Here is a 26455-nt window from a genome sequence, read left to right on the forward strand (position 1 = left end):
CATCAATGTTTCTCTCCTCCTTCTCCCTCTCTTTCCTTCTCTCTAAAAATAAACCAAATCTTTTTTAAAAAATGTGCAGTGTCTTTTTGAGCCTATTTCCCCTGGAATTTGATTAAAATTGGTCTGAAAGATGAAATTAGATTACAAACAGAGGCACACAATTTTCGTGTGTTCACTCCATAGGCAGTGAAGTGAAACACAGAAGGAGCTATCACCGAATGACTTTTCAGCACTTAATGCATACTTTCAATAACTGAAAGTCGCAGCTTTCGTTTTAAAATAAATGCACTTTGTTTGAGGAACTGTTTTTTAATCAGTTCCATTACATGTTTCTTAGATTAACCTTTAATACCAAATTTTTTCCCTAATAATGAGGAAGCTTTGTTTTGGTAATAAAACTATCAAAATTCAGATTCAGAATCAAACTTTTAAATGCAGGCCAACGGGAGCTCCTAATATTTTTTAAAGATTTTATTTATGTTTAGAGAGGGGAAGGGAGGGAGAAAGAGAGGGAGAGAAACATCAATGTGTGGTTGCCTCTCAAGCACCCCCTACCTGGCCTACAACCCAGGTATGTGCCCTGACTGGGAATTGAACTAGTGATACTTTGGTTTCCAAGCCAGCACTCAATCTACCTAGTCACACCAGCGAGGGCCAGAGCTCCTAATTTTTAGTGCCCTAATGCAAATGCAATGGACTTCAGAAAGAGCCAGAGACTTACATAACTCGAAGCAAAAAATATATTTCAAGTCAGCCCCTCTAAATATAAAAATTAATTGAAAAAGGAAATTTCCATAACAGAATTTTTAAACTGAGTTTTTAAAAATCCTTTCTACTTAAAAAAAAAAAAAAAAAAAAGGACACCATAAAACACTTATGGAACTATATAGAGAAGTATGTCCAGCATAATCTGAATTTCTTGATTTTAATGTTTAAATCCAAATTCAGCATATATTTTACAATCCATTTGCTTTCCAGAAAACCAAAATGTAAAGGAAAAAATAGCCTTGACCAGGTGGCTCAGTTGGCTGGAGGATCATCTCAAACACTAAAAAGTTATGAGTTCAATCCCTGGTCTACGCATGTACGGGAGGCAACCGGTCAATGTTTACCTCTCACGTTGATGTCCTTTTCTATCTATCATCTATCTCTCTCTATCTCTCTCTATCCCCATTTTCTCCTTCTGAAGTTAATAAGCATATCTTCAGGTGAGGATTAAAATAAAGAAATTAATTCCTTAAATAAAGGAAAAATATATTTATCTTCCCAAATATAATGGTATAAAACTATTTGGTTTTCATCAGTCAGAAGCATAACTGCCTTTAACCAAAACCAGATAGAGAACACAGATTCCTTTAAGTTAAAAACATGATATAGCATAATGGATGGGCATATATGATGGAAAGTATATGTATATAATCTGTAAAATAAGCGAAAAGGACACACCCTATTTATATAACAAAGGCTGAGGAACGTAAGCTCCTAAATCACACAATCCCTGGACAAAATTTTTTTATCCATAGAATAATCCCCTAAAAGTAGCTATTAGATGAAACAACCAAAACTTTTATCCAAGGTTTTTGGCCCTTTTTTATTGACTTTATTTTCTGCATAATCCTCTCTCAAAAATTAAACTGTGTATTTTTTGTATTTGTAAACATCAGGCTTTCAAGCCATATCACTTCAATCCTTTGCAACAATTCATTTCTTCAGCTCCTCATGCACAGCTGGGCTGGTGGAGTCATTAGCTTGGCAGTCCTCTGTTTCTCCTTTTACAACAAGCCCAGCAGGCACTGGGTGCTCCTGTTTCACGGCATGAGCTGCATAGTTAAGGCTGGTATTTTCACTCCAATGCCAATAACCCGAGAAGGGGTTGTAGATCATTCCCACCACAGTTTGAACTGACAGACCATCTGAAAAACATATCACAAAGAGTAGATTTAATAAATATTTACCTCCCAAATGCCAAGAGTCTCATGCAACTCTCCATGTTAAAAAAGATTCCTAACTCAATGGGCAAAAAATCCTTTGTAAGCATATGCTGATCATTCTTTACTGCAGCATAGGACATAAAACCTAAAGCCACGTGCTTGGGTTCAAATCCCAGCTCTGGCACCTATTAGGTGACCCTGGGCAAGTCGCTTCACCGTTCTGAATTTCAGTTTTCTCACATGGACAGAACATTTATCCTAGAGTTGTTAGGATTAGATGAGATATGTGTATAAAGTAGCACAGCACTTGGAATTTGGTAAGTACTCAATAAATATTAGCTGTGTTTAGGAAATACTTGCCAACAAGTAATTGTTCCTAGGAAGCATCTTTAAAACATTTTTTTTAAACTCTATTTTCAACAAGATGACTTGCAGAAGTCTTTAGAACTTACTACTGCATTGGGCTCATAATATTCCAAGTAAAATCAAGTTTATTGATATACTGTTTTATGAACAAAAAGCATGAGACATGCATGAGTCTAAGTACTTAACAGGAATACCAAATGCCAAATAAATAAACTGAAAAATGTTATTGCTTGACAGGAATTCACCATATAAATCCAATGTTAACAGTGAGTACAGCAGAGCTAGGCATCGCAATGAAGAGACATAGTTTGACTTCAAGAAACTTACAGGCCTGGAAGGGGCTTGAAGACACCAAATTAACCATTGTATAAAGCATCTTTAAGTAGCATACAACGCATAAAACTTGACAAGGAAGTTTAAAATATGTCTGAGTATGGGGCAATCCGAAAAATAATGTGTAAGAGAAGCTGACACAAGGAGGGCTCGACAGGACAAACTCAGGATGTGTAAGTAATACACATTTGTATCTCATCCTTAAACAAGTGAGGACTAGACCGCCAAAAGGTATGCATGGATCACCTATGATTTGCTTGGCCCTGGGTTAGGTGCCAAGGTGAGAGAGAAGTGGTTTCTAATACTTAGCCCTCAGTTCAAAGAGTTTATGATCTAGTTGAGGAGATGAAACAAACATCCAATGAACTGTGGCCTCTTTAATTAAGTGCTATGTTGTGTGATTAATAATTATAGGTACATTAAAAGTTCAGCTAGGCCTTGAAAATTGGAAAAATTCTTAATACTTACTTGATTCCAGAATGCTCTCTAGATTTTCGGGTGAAACAAACTTCTCCCAGGTATGAGTACCTTTGGGTACAATACCTGCAATTTGCTCTGAAAAAACAATTCCCAAGGCATAGGACAGCTGTGTTTTGTTGATTGTAGTAATGAACAAAGAACCACCAGGCTAAAAAACATATGTATAGAAGTAAAATTTTAAATGTCAGGAGCATCAGTTAGGTAAACGCTTGGCTTCCCGTACCCTCCTCCTTTCTTATGAATAATTTAAGTGTAGTTAAGATACATAAGTATGAATAAAATATAATTTAACAAAATAGCATTTTTTTCTCTTGGGAAATTCATTACTAAAGGCAATCCACTACTGATACACTCACTGAGTTTACACAATGGTGCTTACGACTCTTAAAGTCATACATTACTATGACTTATATTTATAGTATATACATTGCTTTGTACATATCAAACACTTTATAATAAAAGTATAGAAATGAAATCAGGCCGCCCTTCCTTGTGTCCACATTTATGATTTAATCTGTGTCCATGTTATTTTCTCTTGGGTGCTGCATCTGTCTCACTTCTTTGCTACAGCATACAGCTACACATGCGGGCAAGCAACACCAGAAACTGTTCTTAGACAAAAACATTAATGATTAAGGTTTGAAAATGTTTTGATTTCATTAGTATAAAGCAGGGATTTTTAACTGGTGTGCCGCAAGAATTTTAAACAGTGCAATACCTGACTATTTAGCCAGGGGCACTGACCAAGTCTTTTCCCTTAGATTGTCAAATAATAAAATGACAACAGCCAACAAAACAATAGCCATCTGGTGTGAATAAATCAAAATTATTCTGATTTTTTATCAGATTGGCAAAAATTATATTTTTTGGCATGCTGCAGAATATTAGTAATTAGTTTATGTTTGCCATGATATAAAAAGGTTGAAAATCACTGGTACAAAGAATATGAAGAGATCAAGATAATCATTTTAAATGAATACAAACCATTTATGCAGCTGTTCAGTCTGCCATTTTTTAGTGACTATATTTAGTGTTTCCCACAAATAGCAAGGGCATCAGCATCTCCTCCCTCTTTTACACATTTTCATTAGTCTAGTGAGGCTAAAACGCTAGAGTCTCTGCAAAATAATCATATTACTACATACATGGTGAGCAAAAGTAGGTTTACAGTTGTTTGTATGGAAAATACTACAATAATTGGTGAATAATAATACAGGAATAAACTGTGTTTTGCATACTCACAACTGTAAACCTACTTTTGCCCCATCCTATATGTACATATATAGGAGAGAAAGAGAGAGAATATATCTTAAATACCACCCCAAACCAAAAATAGGAAAAAGGAGGCCCTGAAATATTGCCAGGCATACTTAAATTAAAACCTGAAATATCAAACACTATTTCATCACACTTTGTAACTTTTCTGTATAAAACTCCAGTATTCTAAAATATCTTCTTAATCACTTATGAGTCAAGTATATCTTAATAGAGCTAGGGGAAAATTGTTAAAAGTAGGGGAAACTAGGTGAAGCATATATGCAAACACTCTGTATAATTTTTTGCAGCTTTTTTATAAATCTAAAATTATTCAAAAGAAAAACCATTTTTAAAAAGTTCTATTTAGGCAAGGGCTAAGCATTGCATTCTTTTAGCTCTTGACTTTATGGTGTTACCTCTTAAATATAAAAACAACAGAGTTATAGAATAACAACACTTTAGGGATATTTATTAAAAGAAAATTTGGAATCATTTTCAGAAGAGTAAGTATGTGGCAAAATATATAAGGATAATAATGGGAAAAAACAGATTTGGAATCAAAAGATGTAGCTTTAAACCCCACTTCAGTATCTAGTGACCTTTAATTAACTTAAAGACCAAGTGACCGTTGACATCTCCCAAATTCCATCTTCACTGGTCAAAGGAAGTCATCATAATGTCGGCCTTACCTTCCTAACCTGGGTGTAGGTCAGATCAGGTGAGATCATATGCAGGAAGTATTCTTTTACAAGCTGAAAACTGTTATACATACCACCTACAGAGTACTTAACAAATGCTATCGAAGTCAATTTATGCTAATAATGATTTTTAAGTATTAATCCAAACTAATTTCCTAGTTATTGTCATTCAATGTCTATTAGATAGTCAATCTAGACTATGCCAATGGAAAAATACAACACTATAAATCTTTTGGATGTGTTACAATGTTCAGCACCAACATTTTTCAAGCTCCCTGCACATCAAGACACGGGATGTGGAAAACCCCAGTACTAAGGGCAACCTGAGAGGCAGAAGTAATCTCCAGCAGAGATGCTGTTCCCTATTCATGGCTTCCTGGTTTCAAGTATTATGAAACATTTATTCCTATGGCTACATATATACACTGAAAAGAAAACTCAAACAAGTAAACTCAGTAAGTCTTACTTTTAACACTTGACAGCAACACTGGATAAATGTTTCTAGATCAATCACATGCTCTACAACTTCAGAAGCTACGACAGCATCGAACGTTTCTGCAGTCTCTTCCACAATCTCTTCCAAGGAACACACTCTGTACTCTACCCTCTTATCCAGAACTGGATCAAATGATTTATGGTGCTGTGCTGTTTTAATGTTCTCATCCACAGGATCAATTCCAATAACTGAAGCCCCAAGCCGCCCTAGAGGCTAATGGTGTAAAAAAACTGTTACGCTCAGGAAGAAAATAGAACACGTGTTAGCAATAAAAAGCTTATCAAAAGGCAACAAGATTAACCATGAGGGGATAATTACTGGAGATCGTTTATAGGTACAAGGAAGTTTGATAAAGCATCTTCTCTAGTTTGTTCGCATATGAAAATTTCCATGATAAAAACCTGAAAAGTGAGAACAATAGTCACAACAACAAAAAATTCATCAAGAACTACCTGAGAATTGTGAAAAAAAATTATTTATATTCTCCAGGTACATTTAACATGCACATAGTATAGTACTGACATATTTAAAGGGCAATAAATGTAACATAAAAACAGCTGATTTTGTGATATTCAAATTGTCAAATTTTCTTGATAGCTTTTTCAGCAACTGACTGGGAATGATTCTTCATAGCTAAGTCTTCTTTCAACTTTTATATTCAACCACTTCCCATGAAATGTCCAAGTTTTTAAATACATCCTTAATATTTATCAAAACTCACATAGCATTTATTTTATGACTCTTTAGTCAAATTATTTTAACTTCAGAAACATAAGATTTGCAATAATACACTGAGAAGACTGTAGAACACATATAATAAAATCTTATTCATAATTTGATACATCACCTATTCTTGATTCTAAGAAATGTATTTTCACATATTTCATATTTCCTGTAATGTTATAATTGATATCAGAGAAACCAGCCCACTGCTGTGTAAAGAATATGCTTTCTGTGCATGCGAACACTTAGCTATGCATCAAACGCCTCCGGCAGGCTCACTCTCAACGTGCTGCCTTGGGCCTCGACAGCACCACACCCCGCTGAACCCTCACTTACACTTGCATCCTACACCATTGCTTCGAATATCTTTCTAAGATCAGATTATGATGCAGCATTGAAATAGAAAGTTATTGTGTTGATAGAAGAATACAAAATACAGCTGCAGAGCATAAACTTACTATAAGCTAAAGCAAATCTTCACAGAGAGAATGGGCATTCTTCCAAGTACTGTAAAGCACCTGAGAAGGGAAAAGTTCCATAAGCAGGCAAAACTCTGTCGGGTTTTGATATTAAAGAAAAGGCAGAAGAGCAGCTTGTCATTGCATCTACACCAGTGGAAACTGCCCAATCTCTTGGGGTAAAGAGACAACAAAATTGCCAAAGTCACTATTCAAACAACTAGTGCCTCATTTTTGTGTAGAAAAAAATCCCTCACTATAATTTTCTGAAATTTTTATATTTTTAAGAAAATATATTACTTTTTAAATCATAAAAATATTTTGAAACATTAGGCATTTTAATAAACAATATTATTTGTTAAAAGGATAAATGAGGCATAAACCCCCCTTTTAAACTTTTTCCCCATTAAAAATGGCAGGAGAGTTGTAAATCACTTACTTCAGTTAATAATCCACCACCACAGCCAACATCAAGAATCTTCATCCCAGACAAAGGTTTTCCTGGCTGGTGACTAGCAATTGTTTTTAAAAGATTGTCTCTTTTTAAAAAATTCAAAACATATAAAAATTATATCAATTAAGTCTTAAAATGTACAACTTTCAATAAAATATTAAACTCTCATTTTAAATGGATTAATGATTTGGGAGGTAAACAGGTCTTTTATTTTCAGCATTAAATAACTATGTTTATAAGATATTTTTAATTTATTGATTTGAGAGAGAGAGAGAAAGAGCAAGAGAGAACATGAGAGAGCAAGAGAAACATCAATTTGTTTCCCCACCTAACCAGGGACCGAACCCACTATCTTGGTGTATCAGGATGCCGCTCTAACCAGCTGAGCACCCGAGCAGGCAAGATATTTTTAATAATCAAAGCAGGAGGTTTAAAGTAAAACTCTTGAAGTAACCTAGCAATAATTATGACCTGATTATTATTTTAGTCATAATCTAAAGAAAAACTTTTCAAGTAATCTAGTTTAGATTAACCGAATTTATTTGCCTGAGATATCATGTACATACCTATTAACTACATTGTCAGTACTGCTATACCCATTTCATGTCTGCAACAAATAGGGTACTTTACAGGGCTTAGAAGGAGCAGATTGGAAATCCCTATTTTCAGAATTTGCCTGCATTCCCTTCTAAACTGAGTTTCTTTGAACCTTCTAAGTTAGTGGTGTTATCAGGATCATGTAAGCAGGCATCCAAATCAGGTGAACTTAACTGTCAGATAATCATAGCAATGCTTTGCTACACGGGCAAACGTAAGTGCGCATACACAAAGTATTGTAAACTAAACTTTTAAGTTGGACTACGTATGAATTTTCATTATACTTATTAACATAAATGTTATACATAATAAGGATATCTTAGGATATCTTTAATGCTATTAAAATTAATTGACTTCTAAGAATAACCTAGATAGTGGTTAAGTAGATAACTTCACAATGGTGTAACACACAGAAAGGACCCATTTCAGCCAAAATGACTCCTTTATATCACAATTTAGATCATATCACTCCCCTTCGATGGCTTCCAATTATACTAAGAATTAGGTCTACACTTCCAAACATAACTCGCACTGCCTGGCTGATCTTTTTCACAGTGGTCTGTAAGAGATGGTGTCCCAGTAATTTGAACAGAGTGGGTTTCAAGCTGAGAGTACGCTTGAATTATCTGGAAGGTTTTCTAAAACATAGTCTGCAACTCCACAAAGCAGTAGGTCCAGAGTGAGACCTGAGAATTTTGCATTTCTAACAAGTTCCCAGGCGATACTGATGTTGCCAGTACAGGGCCTACACCTTGAGAACCACTATCTAATCTAAAAATTGACATTTCACTTTTTTCTTAGTGGTTCAGTGATCCACACATTCAGTGATAATAAAAGGTGCTAATTTCTCTTTGAATCACTAAAATCCAATCAGGAGGTTCCTTGATATCCTGTGTCTATTACAGTGCCACGCCCATGTCAGTTGCTTAAAAATGTTTCATGATCAAATAAATGAACAAACATAAGAATGAATGAACGATTTCTTGAAAAATGGAATCTAATGAACCCTTCTTGCCTGTACCTCTGACAGTAAACTGTAAGTTCCTGAAGTACATGACTAATGTTTTGAATGATGAATGTCTTAGTAGCTTCTACAGTGTCTCGCCCCAATCTCTATACAAGGTAAGTTCTCAGTAAATATTTGTCAATAAATACTTGTTAAATTGAGCTATCTCAGTAGCAGTTCCTTTATCAGGACTGCCTAAAAATCAAAGTTGCTATAAAATGACATTGATGCCATAGGGTCCTAATTCCTTTTCATAAGGATTTAATTCTAATTACCAGATAATGACCAAAAATGCTTCAAGATAATTTATAAAAGCAGCCTAAAAGTTGGATGATGTTATCTAAAAATTAATGGTTTCAAACAATGGACATTGAAGAGAATCTCCCTAATTTCTAAAGCAAACTTAAACATGGCATTTCAAACCTAGGTATAAACCAAGAGAAAAATAAACTGAAAAAATCAATTATTAAAAAGGCTTGCATTTTAAGGATGGTACAATATTCACAAATCAATAAACATAATACATCACATCAACAACAGCAAAGACAAAAATTACATGATCATATCAATAGATGCGGAAAAAGCGTTCGATAAGATACAGCACCCATTTCTGATAAAAACACTCAGCAAAGTGGGAATAGAGGGAGCATCCCTCAACATAATAAAGGCCATATATGAGAGACCTACAGCCAACATCATACTCAATGGACAAAAACTTAGAGCTTTCCCACTAAGATCAGGAACAAGACAAGGATGCCCTCTCTCACCACTACTATTCAACATAGTATTGGAAGTCCTAGCCACAGCAATCAGACAAGAAAAAGCAATAAAAGGCATCCAAATTGGAAAGGAGGAAATGAAACTGTCACTGTTTGCAGATGACATGATAGTGTACATGGAAAACCCTATAGACTCCACCAAAAATCTACTCGACCTAATAAATGAATTTGGCAAAACAGCTGGATACAAAGTCAATACCCAGAAATCAAAGGCATTCCTGTACACCAGCAACGAAACTGCAAAAACAGAAATCAGGAAAAAAATCCCATTTGATATAGCAACAAGAAAAATAAAGTACCTAGGAATCAACCTAACCAAGGAGGTAAAAGACCTGTACTCAGAAAACTACACAACACTGAAGAAAGAAATTAAGGAAGACACAAACAAATGGAAGCATGTACCATGTTCATGGATTGGAAGAATTAACATCATCAAAATGGCCATACTACCCAAAGCAATTTATAGATTCAATGCAATCCCTATTAGAGTACCCATGACATATTTCACAGATATAGAACAAACATTTCAGAAATTCATATGGAACCATAAATGACCCCGAATAGCTGCAGCAATTTTGAGAAAGAAGAACAAAGCAGGAGGGATCACAATACCTGATATCAATCTGTATTACAAGGCCACGGTAATCAAAACAGCCTGGTACTGGCATAAAAACAGGCACATAGACCAATGGAACAGAACAGAGAGCCCAGAAATAAACTCAAGTCTATACGGTCAATTAATATTTGACAAAGGAGGCAGGAGCATAAAATGGAGCAAAAACAGCCTCTTCAACAGATGGTGTTGGAAGATCTGGACAGCTACGTGCAAAAAAATGAAACTCAATCACCAACTTACACCATACACGAAAATAAACTCAAGATGGATAAAAGACTTAAATATAAGTCGTAACACCATAAAAGTCCTTGAGGAAAACATTGGCAGGAAAATCTCAGACATTCCACGCAGCAACATCCTCACAGACACATCCCCTAAAGCAAGGGACATAAAGGAAAGAATAAACGAATGGGACCTCATCAAAATAAAGAGCTTCTGCATAGCTAAAGAAAACAGCACCAAATTACAAAGAGAACCAACAGTATGGGAAAACATATTTGCCAATGATACCTCAGACAAGGGCCTGATCTCCAAAATATATAAAGAACTCACATGACTCCACTCCAGGAAGACAAACAACCCAATTAAAAAATGGGCAAAGGACTTGAAGAGACACTTCTCCAAGGAAGACATACAGAGGGCCCAGAGACATATGAAAAGATGCTCAGCATCACTAGCCATCAGAGAGATGCAAATTAAAACCACAATGAGGTATCATCTCACACCAGTCAGAATGGCCAACATAAACAAATCCACAAACAAATGTTGGAGAGGATGCGGAGAAAAGGGAACCCTAGTGCACTGTTGGTGGGAATGCAGACTGGTAAGGCCACTGTGGAAAACAATATGGAATTTCCTCAGAAAACTAAAAATGGAACTGCCCTTTGACCCAGCAATTCCGCTGCTGGGATTATAACCTAAGAACACTGAAACACCAATCCAAAAGAACCTGTGCACCCCAATGTTCATAGCAGCACAATTTACAACAGCCAAGTACTGGAAGCAACCTAAGTGCCCATCAGCAAACGAGTGGATCCAAAAACTATGGTATATTTACACAATGGAATTCTATGCAGCAGAGAGAAAGAAGGAGCTTATACCCTTTGTAACAGCATGGATGAAACTGGAGAGCATTATGCTAAGTGAAATAAGCCAGGCAGTGAGGGACAAATACCATATGATCTCACCTTTAACTGGAACATAATCAATAGAAGAAAAAACCAAACAAAATATAACCAGAGACATTGAAGTTAAGAACAATCTAACAATAGCCAGGGCGGGGGGGGGGGGGAGAGGGGGAGGGGACAGTGGGAAGAGGGGATAACAGGAACTACTATAAAGGACACATGGACAAAATCAAGGGGGAAGGTGGAGGTGGGGGAGGGAGGTGGGTTCACCTGGGGTGGGGTGGAGGGATGGGGAGAAAAGGCATACAACTGTAATTGAATAACAATAAAAATTAAAAAAAAAAAAAAGGCTTGCATTTTAAAAGACTTAGAATTTGTGTAATGTTACCTAATAAATGGCACCCTCAGGTCATTCATAGAATGAAGAGGTGCATATACTCCTTGCTCATCCCACCATTTGTGAGCCAGGGTCAGGAAGGTTTTTACCTCACTGCTATCTACAGTGGTTCGAGAAGTACTGTACAATCTTGTCCAAGGGTATCTAAGAGGTCAAAATAAAAAGCCAGGCAAAAACTGGTGTTTTTACAAATGTAACATGAATATATTACACAGAAAGATATTCTAATTTACAATTTATTATATTCTAAATACATGTATTGCTCATTTTTGATGCTTCAAAACCAAGTTTCCTTATAATCACACTACTTATAAATACACCTTTATTCACAGATGAAACAAAATTAATTTGCTTTCAAAGTAAGTTACAATGAAAATGAAACTATAAAGCTTGGCCTTCTGAGTCACATTGAATAGTAGCAGTAGTAGCAGCAGCAGCAGAACCATTTATTGAGCATTTACTAGGTGCCATTACTATTTAAGAACTCAACATATGTCATCTCATTTAGTCTTCCTGGCAACTGTTTATAAGGCAGGTATGTACTACTATTAATATCTCTATTACATAGATAAGAAAAGGGAAGCTAAGAGAGATTAAGTGGCGGAGTCAGGATTTGAACCTAGGTGCCCCCATCTTGTCCTGTCCATGTCTACTGCTATCACGCTAGTCCAAGCTCCCATCAACTCTGGTTTGAATCATTATCCTAGCCTTCTGATTAGCCTGCCTACTTCCTACCTCACCCTCCTCCAATCTGCTCTCCACAACCAGTTCAAGCATGGTCTTTGAACTGACCATGTTTGTACCTTCCTCAGGTACTTTGAATATGTTATTCCCTCTCCCTGGAACATTACTCTCACATTACCCCATCCTCCTGTACACACTAATTCCTTCTCATCTTTCAGCTCTTAGTCTGAATGGAGAGTTATCTAAGAAGTCTTCCCTGATTCTCCAAACTGGGTCATATTCACCTATTTTAAGTCCCATACACATTCATACATCTTCATGGGGCTGTGTGATTATTTGATCCTGTCCTCCCACTTTACATAAGCACTGTGAGAGCAAGGCATGGACTGTCTTGCTCACCACTTTATTCCTGGTGAATAGCACATTTCCTGGAACACAGCTGGTGCTCAGGAATCATTTGTCATTTGACTAAGCTGAAGGAGGAGGCCCAGAAAAGCATATAATTCAATTAAAAAAATTTTTTTTAACCAGATGGGATCAAACAGGGACTAAACATGGATCAGACAGACAACTATATCAAGTTCCAGGTCAAAGTACACGACAGAAAAATCTTCCATAGGTTCTTGGGTAAAATAGAATAAGGTTGTTACATTAAAATAGGTAATGCCTATTTTTACAAGGTTTTTTTAGCTACGTAGAATACAATCTACTGTGATTATTTATTATCCTTTCAAGAATTAAATGTCACTCTTTAATATTATCTTTTGAATATTACCCTCCTTTTCCATGCTTCATGCAAAGGCTCAGTAATCAAGGACTAACTTACAATAGGTAACAGCAGATGGTTGCTCAGTTGACTATAATTATGATTTCACATACACCCAATCTTAAAAGAGCTAGCTCATTTACAAGTAAAAACATGCACTCATACCTTAACCCCGTGCCATATTTTTTACAAGGTCAGAAATTGGTTTATAATAAGAATACAGAAAGAAATTACTTTGACTCAATCTTGCTACCTCATATACTCATATACTCATATACTCCATCTTATCATACTATTTATATTGCACCCAAATCATTTATAATTTTTAGCACTATATTATTTCTGTCCTCTCATAAAGATAATATGAGGAAGTAAAAGGTACTTCTCCAAATCATAGAGTATTATATTAAAAATAAAAGCTATCCCTGAATATGGATAAAGGGTATACACTACATACAGTATTACAATTTTTCTGTGGGTTTGAAATATTCCAAATTCAAAAGTTGCTGGAGAAATAAAAATATTTAGATAAAAAAATACCTTAATGAAATCACATGAGCTATTAAATACTGACAAGGTTTATTAAACACAACCAATATAAAACTATTATTCATATAATTATGTAAATATTTGCCAGAGTAAAGAATAAACTTACCTATAACTTTTCATTGTATTCAAGCAGGCAAAATTCATTCTATAGGATTTGAACCACATAATTCTGTATTCACTGAAAACCCATGGTTTGATTTGTAGAGTCCAACTGAGCTGATTCGGTAAATAAACTGAAAAAAAAAATTAAATGTCTAGAGAAAGTACAGTGTGAATTCCTAATATACATGTACTTGAAGAAACTATTTTATATGGCAATCTTATATTGCAATGATAAATAAAAGGGTTTATTCCTAATTTTGAATTTTATCCTAAAATGTAAAAGGTCTTGCATTCCACCATCTAATTCTAATCAGACATTTCTGAAACTGTAACTAGCAAAAATAAGTAATGCATCTGTAAAAGGTTTACATGCCATTAATTTTTACATCCACTTTATGCTGCATAAAATTATTAAAAATGATATTCAAATTAAAACTACATTAACTTTTAAACTAGGCTAATATTGGTTATGAGATTATTTATCAAAACTAGTTCAAATTCTGTCACTTCCACTTAGCTACATGAAATGGACTTATATGTATGTTCAACACCTTTCACACACCAAAAAAACCTCATAAAAATCTTGAAATAGCACTCATCTAGTCTATATGTTCAAACTTACACAGGGACCTGCTTTATGAACTATTTACTCTGTTGCAGAACATTCAATTGTTCAATTTAGACAAAGTAAACCTTTGAGCAAAGAAAATCACCATGATCATTACATTATGATAAAAAGACAATCTACCAAGAAGATGAAGCAATACTAAGTGTGTATGTGCCAGACAACAGACTTTCAAAACACATGAAGCAAAGATAGAATTGAGAGGAGAAATAAATCCACAACCATGGCTGGAGACTTCAATATCCCTTTCTCAGTGATGGGCAGTTCCACTAGACAGAAAATCAACAAGGATACAAAAGAACTGAATAACACAATCAACCAATAAGATCTCATTGAAATTTATAAAACATTCCACCCAAACAAAAACAAAATGTACATTCTTTTGAGCATGCATGGACCATTCATAATAATACACCATACCCTGGGATATTGAACAAACCTTCACAACTATAAGGTAAGTGAAATCATATAGACCACAGGTGGCAAACACAAGGCTGGTGGGCTGAATCGGGCCCTCCGCTTTGTTTTATCCGGCCTGGCACCTGGTGGCAGCACCAAGCTCTCGCTTAACTGTTAAGGAGTAGTTACATGTACACAGTCCTAAAATGACATTCGGCCCTTTGAAGGCAACCACGAGGCTGATGTGGTCCCTGGTGAAAATGAGTTTGACACCCCTGATATAGACTATGTTCTCTAACTATAGTGGAATCAAACTAGAAATAAATAACAGAAACATGAAAAGAAAAAACACTTAGAAATTAAACAACACAATTCTAAACAATCCATGGGTCAAAACAAAGTCTCAGGGAAACAAAACTGAAATAAATTAAAATATACAATATAAAAAGTCTGTGAACATAGTTTAAGCAGTAGAGGGAAACTTACAGCACTAAATATGCATATTAGAAAAGAGGAAAGGTCTCAAGTCAACAATCTAAGTTATTGATTTCACTTCTAAGTTTTCTTCAACAAACTAGAAGAAAAGTGAAATAAACCCAAAGCAATCAGATCAAAGAAAATAGTAAAAGTAGAGATGAATAACATTTAAAACAAAACAGAATAGATAAAATAAATCAAGCCAAAAGTTAATTCCTTTCAGAGATCAATAAACTTGATAAGCTTCTAGCAAGGCTGATACAGAAAGAGAAGACCTATATTACCAATGTCAGGTATTAAAGAGGGGATATCACCATGAACCCAAGGAACATAAAAAGGATGATAAGGGAATACTAACAACTCTACACAGAATTTTCTACAATTTAGACAAAATGGACTAATTCCATGAAAACCACAAACTATCAAAACCCATACAAGATGAAATAGGTAGCCTGAATAGTCCTATAACTAGCAAAGAAATTGAACTCATAGCTAAAACCTCCTGAAAAATACATGTCCAGGCTCCACTGCTTCACTGATTGCTTCACTGGTGAATTCTTTCTACCAAACACTTAAAGAAGAAAATACAACCAATTCTACCCAATTTCTTCCAAGAAATAAAAGAGTGAGGAACACCTCCCAGCCCATTTTATTAAGCCAGCATTACTCTGACACAAAAACCAGACAAAGATGGGGCAGCAAAGAAAACCGCAGACCAATTTCTCTCATGAACAGACACAAAAATTCTCAACAATCAGTAATTATAATCCAGAAACATATAAAAAAATACTGCAGCACAACCAAGTGGGACTTATTCCAGCTATGCAACACTATTTCCATATTTGGAAATCAATATAATTTACATATTAATAATCGAAAGAAGAAAAATGACATAATTTTATTAACTGATGTGGACAAAACATTTTTAAAAACTACACCCACTTATGATTGAAAATCCTCAGCAAATTAAGAATAGAAGGGAAATTCTTCAATCTTTAGAACATCCACAGAAACCCTATCGCTCACTTAGCACTTTCACAGCAGTGAGAGACCAGGCACTCTACCCCTGATATCGGCACTAGGGCAAGATAACTGTTCTCTTGAGTCCTGTTCAACACTGGACTAAAAATCTTAGCAAGTGCAATAAGGAAAAAGAAAGGAAATAAAGGCATATAGAATAGGAAGGAAGAAATGAAACTGTCCTCATTTAAAAACAAAACAAAAGCTCTTGGAACTAATAAGTGAGTTCAGCAAGGTCAGATTATAAAATCAACACAAAAAAGTCAATTTTTTCTATCTAGTACTAACAATAAACAATTGGAAAATAAAACTGAAAATGCTATACCATTTAAAATCAGTCCAGAAAAAAATGACTTGCTTTCACTGTTGTATAAATCTAACAAAACATGAACAAGGTCTATATGCTGAAAATTGACATAAAACACTGATAAAAGAAATCAAAAACCACTTAACAAAATCCCAATGGCCTTTTTTTGTAGACATAAACAAATTAATTCTAAAATTGATATGAAATGGCAAAAGAAATACAATAGCTACAACAATATTTAAGAATCACAAACTCGCAGGAATCACAATACCCAGTTTTGAGACTTACCACAGGCCTACAGTAATGGAGACAGTGTGCTGCTGGAGCGGACAGACACATCGCATGCAGCAGCAGAGAGCCCAGAGGTCAATGAGAGAATTCACTCCACTGGTTTTTTTTCAGCATTGGTGCGAAAACAGTTAAATGGAGGAGAAACGGTCTTCTCAAGAAATAAATGGTGTTGAAACAATTGGACAAAGAAAACTTCAACCTAAATTTCATACCTTATACAAAAATGAACTTGAAATGGATAACTGACCTGAATGTAAACCTAGAAAACTTTTATCTGAAAATATAGAAGATCTTCAAGACTTAGGGTTAGGCTAGGGTTTTTATATCTCACACCAAAAGCACAATCCTTTTATAAAAAGTGATTAAGTTCAACTTAATCAAAAATAAAAATTTTTGCTCTGAAAAAGACCCCACTAAGAAAAAGAAAAGTCACAGACCGGCAGGAAATATTTCCAGAACACACATCCCACAAAGGATTTATATCTGGAATAGGTAACGATATTCTTTGAACCCAACGGTACGAAACAAAACACAACCCCCATTTTTTTTAAAAAAAGCAATCCAATTATAAATGGACATGAATATACATTTCATCAAAGAGGATATACAAATGCAAATAAGCACATGAAGCAATGTTAAATATCAATAGCCATTAGAGGAATACAAAGGAAAGCTACTACATACCTATTAAAATGGCTAAAATTTAACCATCCTGATATTACCAAGCATGAACCAAGTAATGAAGTAAGTATATCTCTTACCTATTGCTGGTGGGAATGTAAATGGTATAGACACCATGGAAATCAGTTTAGTAATTTCTCATAAGGTTAAATGTACATTTATTACACAACCCAGGATTTGCAACACTGGGCACTTATCCCAGAGAAGTGAAAGCTTATGTCCAGACAGAAGTCTGTACAAAAATATTCATAGTAAGTGTATTCATAATAGGCAAAAACTGGAAACAACCAAAATATACTATAATAGGTGAAGGGTTAAGCAAACCACTGTGGTATATCCGTATTGTGAAATACAAATCAGAAATAAAAAGGAATGAAGCATTGCTACACACAGTTTGGGTGGATTTCAAGCGTATTTATGCTGAGTGGGGAACAAAAACAATTTCAGAAGGCACATACTATCTCCTGATTGATTCCATGTTGAAATGGCGATGTTCTATCAATGAAGAACAGGTCAGTGACTGTCAAGGGTTAAGGTTGGGGTTAGGGTCTGACAGTAAAGGAGTAGTACCTGGGAACTTCTCTGTGATTATGGAACAGTTGCATATCGTGATTGTAGTAGTTGTTACACAAATCTCTACATGTGGTCACACACACCTGCACACATACACACATGTATATGTGCATGTAAAGGTGGTAAAATCCAAATTAGGTCTGTAGTTTAGTCAATAGTATTATACTACTGTCAATTTCCTGGTTTTGACAATGTACTATGGTTAAGCAAAATGTTATCACTAAGGAATTGGTGAAGGGCATATGGAAATTCTCTGTACTATTTTTGCAACTTCTTGTCTTAAATTACGTCAAAATAAAAAATTTTAATTAAAAAGTACAAAGGGGCTAGTAACACTACAAAGCACCTCTCCGACCACTGACTCTAGTCATCCAATTTTCCTCTTTGGAGGCAACCAGTGTTACTAGATTTATATGTAAGCTTCTAGAGATATTTTATACATATGACCCTTTTGTATATCAATTTTTCTCCTATCTTCTTCAAAATGTAGCACAGTATATATTCTTCTGCACTTTACGTTTTTCACCAATGTACCTTAAAAGGTTTTTTTCATAATAAAACATAAAGAACTTCCTTCTATAGGGCTGCATGCCTATCTCATAACTTACCAAATAGCCCCCATTAATGGATACTTATTTAGGTTATTTCTAATTTTTTGCTATTTCAAAAACACAAGACTGAATTACACATGCAATTTCATTATATACATATATATATATATATATATATACTATATATATATATATATATAGTTTGAGAGTACCTGTAGATAAAATCCCAGGAATTGTTGTGTCAAATGGCAGGTGCATTTACAAATTTGTAATTGCCACTCACAGATGTTTAATTCCTTGGGTAATATACGAGTATTTCTAGTGCTGGTTTCCCCGCAGTGATAACACATTAAAAGTCACTCACGCAATGTATTATCGAGTATTTTTATCTTTGCTAGTCTTAATAGGTGAAAATGTTATCTCAGTGTAGTTCTAATTTACCACGAGGTTAAGTGTCTTAAGTTTAATGTTATGTTGGTTTGACACTTCACACTGGTGAGAATAGCCATCATAAACAAAGCACAGACAAGTGTTGGAGAGGATGTGGAGAAAAGGGAACTCTAGTGCACTGTTGGTGGGAATGCAGACTGGTGCAGCCACTATGGAAAACAGTATGGAATTTCCTCAGAAAACTAAACATGGACTAAACTGCTTTTTGACCTGGCAATTCCACTGCTATGATTATATCCTAAGAATCCTGAAACACCAATCCAAAAGAATCTATACACCCCAATGTTCATAGAAGCACAATTTACAATAGCCAAGTACTGGAAGCAACCTGAGTGCCCATCAGTAAATGAGTGGATCAAAAAACTATGGTATATTTACACAATGGAATACTACACAGAAGAAAGAAAGAAGGAGCTCCTGCCCTTTGCAACAGCGTGGATGGAACTGGAGAGCATTATGCTAAGTGAAATAAGCCAGGCGGTAAAAGACAAATACCATATGATCTCACCTTTAAGTGGAACCTAATCAACAAAACAAACAAGCAAGCAAAATATAATCAGAGACGTCAAAATTAAGAACAAATGGACAGTAACCAGAGTGGAGATGGGAGAGGATAATGGGGCGGGGGGGAAGGGAGAAGGGTTTTCAGGAACAACTATAAAAAACACATGGACAAACCAAGGGGGATCGGAATCAGGGGAGGGAGATGGGGATGGCTGGGGGTGGGGGGAGAGGTGGAAGGAAAAGGCGGACAACTGTACTTGAACAATAAAAAAAAAAATAGAAAAATAAAATCAACCCATGAAATTAAAAAAAAAAAGTTTAATGGTATATTGGTTTGACTGTTTGTATCCCCTATCCCCCCAAATTCTTTTAAGTATATTTTGATTATGCTATTATAATTGTACCATTTTTTTCTCCCCTTTATCCCCCTCTTCCCTGTGCCACCCCCTCACCTTCCAGCATCCTCCCCCACCACAGTTCATGTCCATGGGTTGTACATATAAGTCCTTTGGCTTCTACATTTCCTATACTATTAACTTCCCCCTGCCTATTTTGTGTCTACCTATTCTGCTTCTTATTCCCTGTACCTTTTCCCCCATTCTCCCCTCTCTTTCCCCACTGATAACCCTCCATTTCTGTGATTCTGTTCCTGTTCCAATTGATTGCTTAGCTTTTGTTTTTTAGGTTCAGTTGTTGATAGTTGTGAGTTTGTTGTCATTTTACTGTTCATAGTTTTGATCTTCTTTTCCTCAGATAAGTCCCTTTAATGTTTCATATAATAAGGGCTGGGTGATGATGAACTCCTTTAACTTGACCTTATCTGAGAAGCACTTTATCTGCCCTTACATTCTAAATGAAAGCTTTGCTGGATAGAGTAATCTTGGATATAGATCCTTACCTTTAATGACTTTGAATACTTATTTCCAGCCCCTTCTTGCCTTATGGTTTGAGAAATCAGCTGATAGTCTTATGGGAACTCCTTTGTAGGTAACTGTCTCCTTTTCTCTTGCTTTTAAGATTCTCTCCTTATCTTTAATCTTGGGTAATTTAATTATGATGTGCCTTGGTGTGCTCTTCCTTGAGTCCAATTTCTTTGGGACTCTCTGGACTTCCTGGAAGCGTATTTCCTTTGCCAGATTAGGGAGGTTTTCCTTCATTATTTGTTCAAGTAAGTTTTCTATATCTTGCTCTTGTTCTTCTCCTTCTGGCACTCCCATGATTCAGATGTTGGGAGTGCTTAAAGTTGCCCCAGAGGTTCCTAAGCCTCTCATTTTTTTGCATTCTTGTTTCTTCATTCTATTGTGGTTGGACGTTTATTTCTTCCTTTTGTTCCAAATCATTGAATGCTGGTTTCCGTCACTTCACTGTTGGTTCCTTGTATTATTTTGCTTTGTTTCACGTTGTGTAGCCCTCATTTTTTCCTTTATTTTGCAACTGAGCTCAATCAATTCTATGAGCATCTTGATTTCCAGTGTTTTGAACTCTGCATCAGACAGATTGACTTTCTCCTCATTACGTAGTTGTTTCTGGAGTTTTGATCTGTTCTTTCATTTGGGCTCTATTTCTTTGTCTAGGGGACTCTGTTACTGGTAAGGGGGTGGAGCCTTAGGTATTTGCCAGGGTGGGGCAACCCTCTTTGCAGCATTGTGGTGCTGTTTGTGGGGGAGGGGTCTGAGAGAGAACAATGCCACTCTCATCCCACTCTCCGTCATTTCCCTGTTTTCCCACAAGCAGTCTGTACCCTTTCAGGTGCTGATTTGCAGGTGGGTAGGTTTGTGTGTTTTAGGACCCTGTGGGTCTCTCCAATGAACTTCCCTGTTCATTGGAGTTTTCCTGTTCATTGGAGGCTGGGAGTTTCTTCTGCTGCCACAATCCCCACAGATTTTTTTACAGCCTGGGGATTTGAGTCTTTAGTTTCCCCACACTGACACCCTGGGTTTCAGGGTCTGCCTCACTCCCCCACTGTTCCCCTGGGCTTGTCTGAGTGCGTAAGTGGGATTGCCCACACTGGTCTGCCAGCAGCTGCCACCTTGCTGCGCATCCTCTCTGCCCAGCTGTCATCTCCACCCCTCCTACCATTTGGATGAATGTTTCTTTAACTCCTTGGTTGTTAGACTTCCATGCAAATGTTTTTTCTGGCAGTTATGGTTGTTGTTTTTAAATTGGTAGTTATCTTTCTTTTGGTTGTACGAGGAAGTCAAGTGTTTCTGCCTACACCTTCATCTTGGCCAGAACCTTTAAAATTCATACTCTAACCCACAAGGGCCTTTATGAGGTGATTAGATCACAAGGGTAGAATCCTCAGGATTGGTATAGTGCCCTTATAAAAGAGATCTCAAGAGAACAGAGCAAGAAAGCTCCATCCATGAACCAGGCAGTGGACTCTCACCAGATCCAGAATTGTGGGATTCGCAGTCTTCAGGGCTGTAAGAAATACATTTCTGTAGCTAATAAGCCAACAGGTCTGAGGTATTTTGTTACAGCAGTTCCAATGGACTAAGACAAAAGGTTATTTGTATTTATATTTCATGTCTTGTGTTTTATCTGAAGTATCTGTACTACCTTTTATTTTTATGTTTTTAAAGATCTTTATTTATTTTTAGAGGGGGAAGGGAAGGAGAAAGAGAGGGAGAGAAACGTCAATGTGTGGTTTCCTCTTGGGACCTGGCCTGTAACCCAGGCAATTACCCTTTGCTTCGCAGGCCAGCACTCAATCCACTGAGACCAGCCAGGGCTGTACTACCTTTTAAGACCCAGTTCAAATACCACCTACTTTATGACTTTAGGTAGGTAAATGAGATATTATTAGAGAAACATGTAAATGTAATACATAGGTAAGGATATAGAAAGTATTATTACAAAACTGAGCTTTAGAGATTTTAACACTATTCTGCTCCCTGCTCAGTGGTGACAACTATCTTCTTCTCACCTCCCCTATATCTGCCAAATTAGTCCCTCAGTCATTGGTACTGCCAGAACAATCAAGAGCTTCAAAAACCACATCACCACAACTGAGAGAAACGAATTCAGTTTGTATTAACAAATAAGATACTACCAATTCCTTCTCTACCTTGAATCTGTGATCATTCTGGTATTTGAGATTTTAAAAGAATGGGGAGAGATTTCATTTACTTCAAAAATCATTTATTCAGCTCCTATCAGTAAATAAAAACACTACCCTGCCAATACCTAACAGCAGTCATCATTTCTTAACTGGGTTACTAAGGCTTCATTGAGCCTAGTGTTGCTTGTCTCTGTGATTTGTACACAAATGCTAAGTGTTACTTCTTAAACACAAATCTGATTATGTTGCTCCTTCTGTAATTTCCTACTGTCCTCAAAGTCAATCAAAGGAGGTATACCTGGCCTTTCATGGACTTGTCATGCCCTAAAAAGTCTCCTGTCTCATCCCTTGCCACTTTCTGCCCTCATTTCCAGCCCCCACCCATACTACTTTTCAAGGAACACTTTGCTGTTTCCCAGAAATCTCCTCAAATATATTCAAGCTGGTGCCTTTGGCCACTCCTGCTTCTAAAATTGGCCAATTCCTTCAAGACAGCTCCCTAAATATTTGTTTAAGAGGATCCTCAAATATGTATTAGGTGCTCCGTCTATGTTCACTCCCATTATTTGGAAATATTTACATTGTATTTTTTTCTGAATTTCTGATTATAAGAAACATGTTTACTGAGAAAAACTGTAAGTATATAAAGAATGATAAAATGAGAGATCACCAACTTCACCTCAGGTAATCACTGCTAAAACTTTTATGTATCTCCAGCCCCTCTATATCTCCATCTATATATCTCTAAATTCATAATACACACTGATTTGTAACGCTTTCTTAACACTATACCCTAATCATTTTTCTATGTGGATACACATTGATTTAAATCATCCTTTTATTGGCTACACTTTTTCACTGTATGAGAATACTAACAACTCTATTGGAGGGACTGCCTTTACATTTCTTTCTTTCTTCTTACATAAATCTTGGTTGTATCCTAACATTTTTTTAAAAAGAGACCCTTGAGCTATCTTTCATTTTAAAATTCCCAGTGTCTGACATACAGTATTTATTAAATGAGTTTCACGTAAAGGATGAACTTAACTTTCTAGTTAACACTGGGAACAAATCAAACTGTCTTCCACAAGCATCAGGTTCAATGCGTTATTTTCTTAATCTTTGCCAATACACTCTGTTGAATTAACCTATTAATCAAAACGTAGAATAATTGCCTTAAATTCTTTCTGAAAAGAGGCAAGTACAAACAAGACACAAAGACAACGTAATTAATAACTATGAGACAGCAGCTGGTGTCCCTTCCCGCTGTGGCGGAAGAAAGCTTACGACCTTGAGACTCCGGGGGGCACAGCGTAGTCGTCAGCTCCTAAGGAACTCAACCAAAATGAGACAAAAGTCACAGGATCTATGGCGGCGGCCCGCGGACTGCGCTCTCCTCGGCCAGCACAAGTCCTCGGCTATTTTTCCCAGCCTCTGGGAAGGGAAAGGCGACAGCCCAGACGGGCCATTCAAGGGACAGCGAGGGTCCGACGGAAAGTAATCAAGGGTCTTGTGCAGATCCAGCAGGGAGCCTAGCGACAGCCCGCCACCCTGTCCGCGCCTGCGCACAATGGCTGGTCCGCGCGGTGGGCTGTGTGCGGGAAATCTCCACACATACTTACCCGCAGACGTGGTAAAGCGAGAACAGCCAGCCTGTGTACCCCGGCACCCCGACTTAAACACTCCTAAAAAAAGATTCCCGGAGGAGCTTAGCTTGCGGGTTCCCCACATCGCGATAAAAGGATCCACCTCCTTTCCGGTCCCTCCGGCAAAAGATCCCCAACTGAAAGGTTCCGAGATCCACTCTCGCGCAGCCAGGAGTCAATCTAATCACGGCTGCGTTAGTAGTGGGTGTTATGTATGTATGTATGGACTAGTTATTCTTCACCCTAAACGTATCAGATTGTGTATGCACTTAAACTATAGAATGTTTCTATCATCATAAACGAACTTAAAAGATCCTTCTATTTTTGCCTATTCCTTTGACCGACCTCCTCAAACCCCACGGCCGAAGTAGCCATCCATCATGGTACTGCTTCCTGCTATGAGACTAAGTTTTTCTTTTATACCCATGTAGCGCTATTTCATATATAAAAGATGTCTCCTAGGGCATTTATATTCCTGTAAGACACTCTTAGAATCATAAAACCATGTAAGCACTTCTCTAAAGGTAGAAATGTGTCCATTTTGAAGGTATTCAAATGTCAAGAGGGCCAGAATTATTTTGCACAAGTGACCTGAAAATATTCTGAACAGAACACACATTATACAGCAGGAGACTGTTAATTACTTAGGTTAGGCAAACTTCATTTAGAGCAAGAATGGTGATTATGTAACATTTTACCTCTAAATGAGTAAAAGCCTTTCCTTGGGTAAGAACAATTTCCAATATTAAAGGTAAAAATATCATTGTACATTTTCAACAGGGAGAGTCAAATTGGTGAAGTGTTCTTTGAATTAGTACAATTTACATAGCTCAGTAATGGTCTTTCACTTGTGGCTTCTTAGTAAAATATTGACCTCCTCCTAAGAGTGGCTGGGGACTTGGGTCATCTCTTCAAAGCTCCTTTCAAGACGGCAGAAAGCTCTCCACAAAATATCGTTTAGCATGTGTAGTAAGTATTTGTTGGATTGACAGATCCAAAAAAAAAAAAAAAAAAAAGCAAAGTCCAAGTATAACTAAATAAAGTTCTAAGAGCTTTATTTAAATGTTTTTGTTTTTGTTTTTTAACGTAGCACCTCACTGGGCTTCAGAGCTTTCTCACATTTTCAATTCAACAACAAAGACAATCAGTAATTTGTCTCTACCAACAAAAACAAAAGCTTCTTGAATACCCACTAGTGTGACTCAGGCAAAACTAGCCCATACTATTTTTCTCTACAAATATTAAAAAGTTTTTCCAATGACACTTAAACCTGAGTTGTGTTGGAAGGACTAGCGTTTGTTACGTGGTATACAGCCACTGTTGATTTCCCAGACCAACACTTTAAGTCTCACCCATAAATGTGTTATAAACTAGTCTACATTTCACTATAAAACTAAAAATCTACTTAGTATTTTGAAATTCAATTTTATATAAACATTTTTCATTTAAGGGTAACGTGCTCCCTTAGAATTAACAGTTTTATTCCTTTAAAATGATACACTACTATATCCACTCAGAGTATAAGTGGTAAGTTTTCGTATTTACAGAATTTCACAAAAATTGGTAACTAGAATTGTTAGGATAATTTTATCTTAACTTACCATAATCAAAATGTGGCAGATTTAACCTATGTGTGTTTATAGAACTCTATATCTGATAAACCTTTATGGTATAACGTAACTCATCACACATGAGTTATTTTAGGACTAATAAAAAGCCCATTTTCCCATTTAGGTTTAGACTTTACGATCAAATTCTACTTTATATTGAAGAACTTAGGGCTTTAAGTGTTCAAAATCTTGGAAATAATCTAATTCCACCTTTATACAGTTGAAGAAATTAAGGCCCATAATGATCAATTATTTGCCCAAAACACATTGAGTAGCAGAGCCAGGACAATCCAAAACATCACTATTTCCATTAAACCATGCTTAGTACCATTTTAGAAACTTCACTAAATTAAAATAGATTTATATATATGCATATATATGTATATATATGTGTGTGTGAAAAACAGTTTAAATGAAAAGATTTCCATAAGACAATAT

At 36.2% G+C, this 26455-nt stretch overlaps 1 protein-coding gene across 2 annotated transcripts; it reads right to left on the reverse strand.

Moving 5' to 3' along the window:
* Positions 1 to 1570: 1570 nt before the first annotated feature.
* COQ3 (coenzyme Q3, methyltransferase) lies at positions 1571 to 25060 on the reverse strand. Of its 2 annotated transcripts, none has more exons than XM_024551750.4 (7): positions 24384 to 25060; positions 13824 to 13950; positions 11710 to 11862; positions 7182 to 7281; positions 5532 to 5774; positions 3099 to 3258; positions 1571 to 1913 (listed from the first exon to the last, which is right to left on the reverse strand). In XM_024551750.4, exons 1-7 carry the CDS (start codon positions 24490 to 24492, stop codon positions 1702 to 1704), a joined length of 1104 nt encoding a protein of 367 aa, XP_024407518.1. In that variant the 5' UTR covers positions 24493 to 25060; the 3' UTR covers positions 1571 to 1701. The 2 variants fall into 2 exon arrangements, with proteins under 2 accessions (XP_024407518.1, XP_045044564.1); XM_045188629.3 differs by lacking the exon at positions 24384 to 25060 and adding an exon at positions 16936 to 17072.
* Positions 25061 to 26455: the final 1395 nt, after the last annotated feature.

The sequence above is a fragment of the Desmodus rotundus genome, chromosome 11 (assembly GCF_022682495.2).
Source record: "Desmodus rotundus isolate HL8 chromosome 11, HLdesRot8A.1, whole genome shotgun sequence".
NCBI lineage: Eukaryota > Metazoa > Chordata > Mammalia > Chiroptera > Phyllostomidae > Desmodus > Desmodus rotundus.

Excerpts from the sequence above, each read along its gene's own strand:
- COQ3 (XM_024551750.4), bottom strand. The coding sequence starts at position 24,492 with ATGTGGGGAACCCGCAAGCTAAGCTCCTCCGGGAATCTTTTTTTAGGA. Across the intron at positions 3,259-5,531 it reads GTTGCTGTCAAGTGTTAAAA|CCTGGTGGTTCTTTGTTCAT; the intron begins GTAAGACTTACT and ends TATGTTTTTTAG. Across the intron at positions 1,914-3,098 it reads AGAGAGCATTCTGGAATCAA|ATGGTCTGTCAGTTCAAACT; the intron begins GTAAGTATTAAG and ends TATGTTTTTCAG.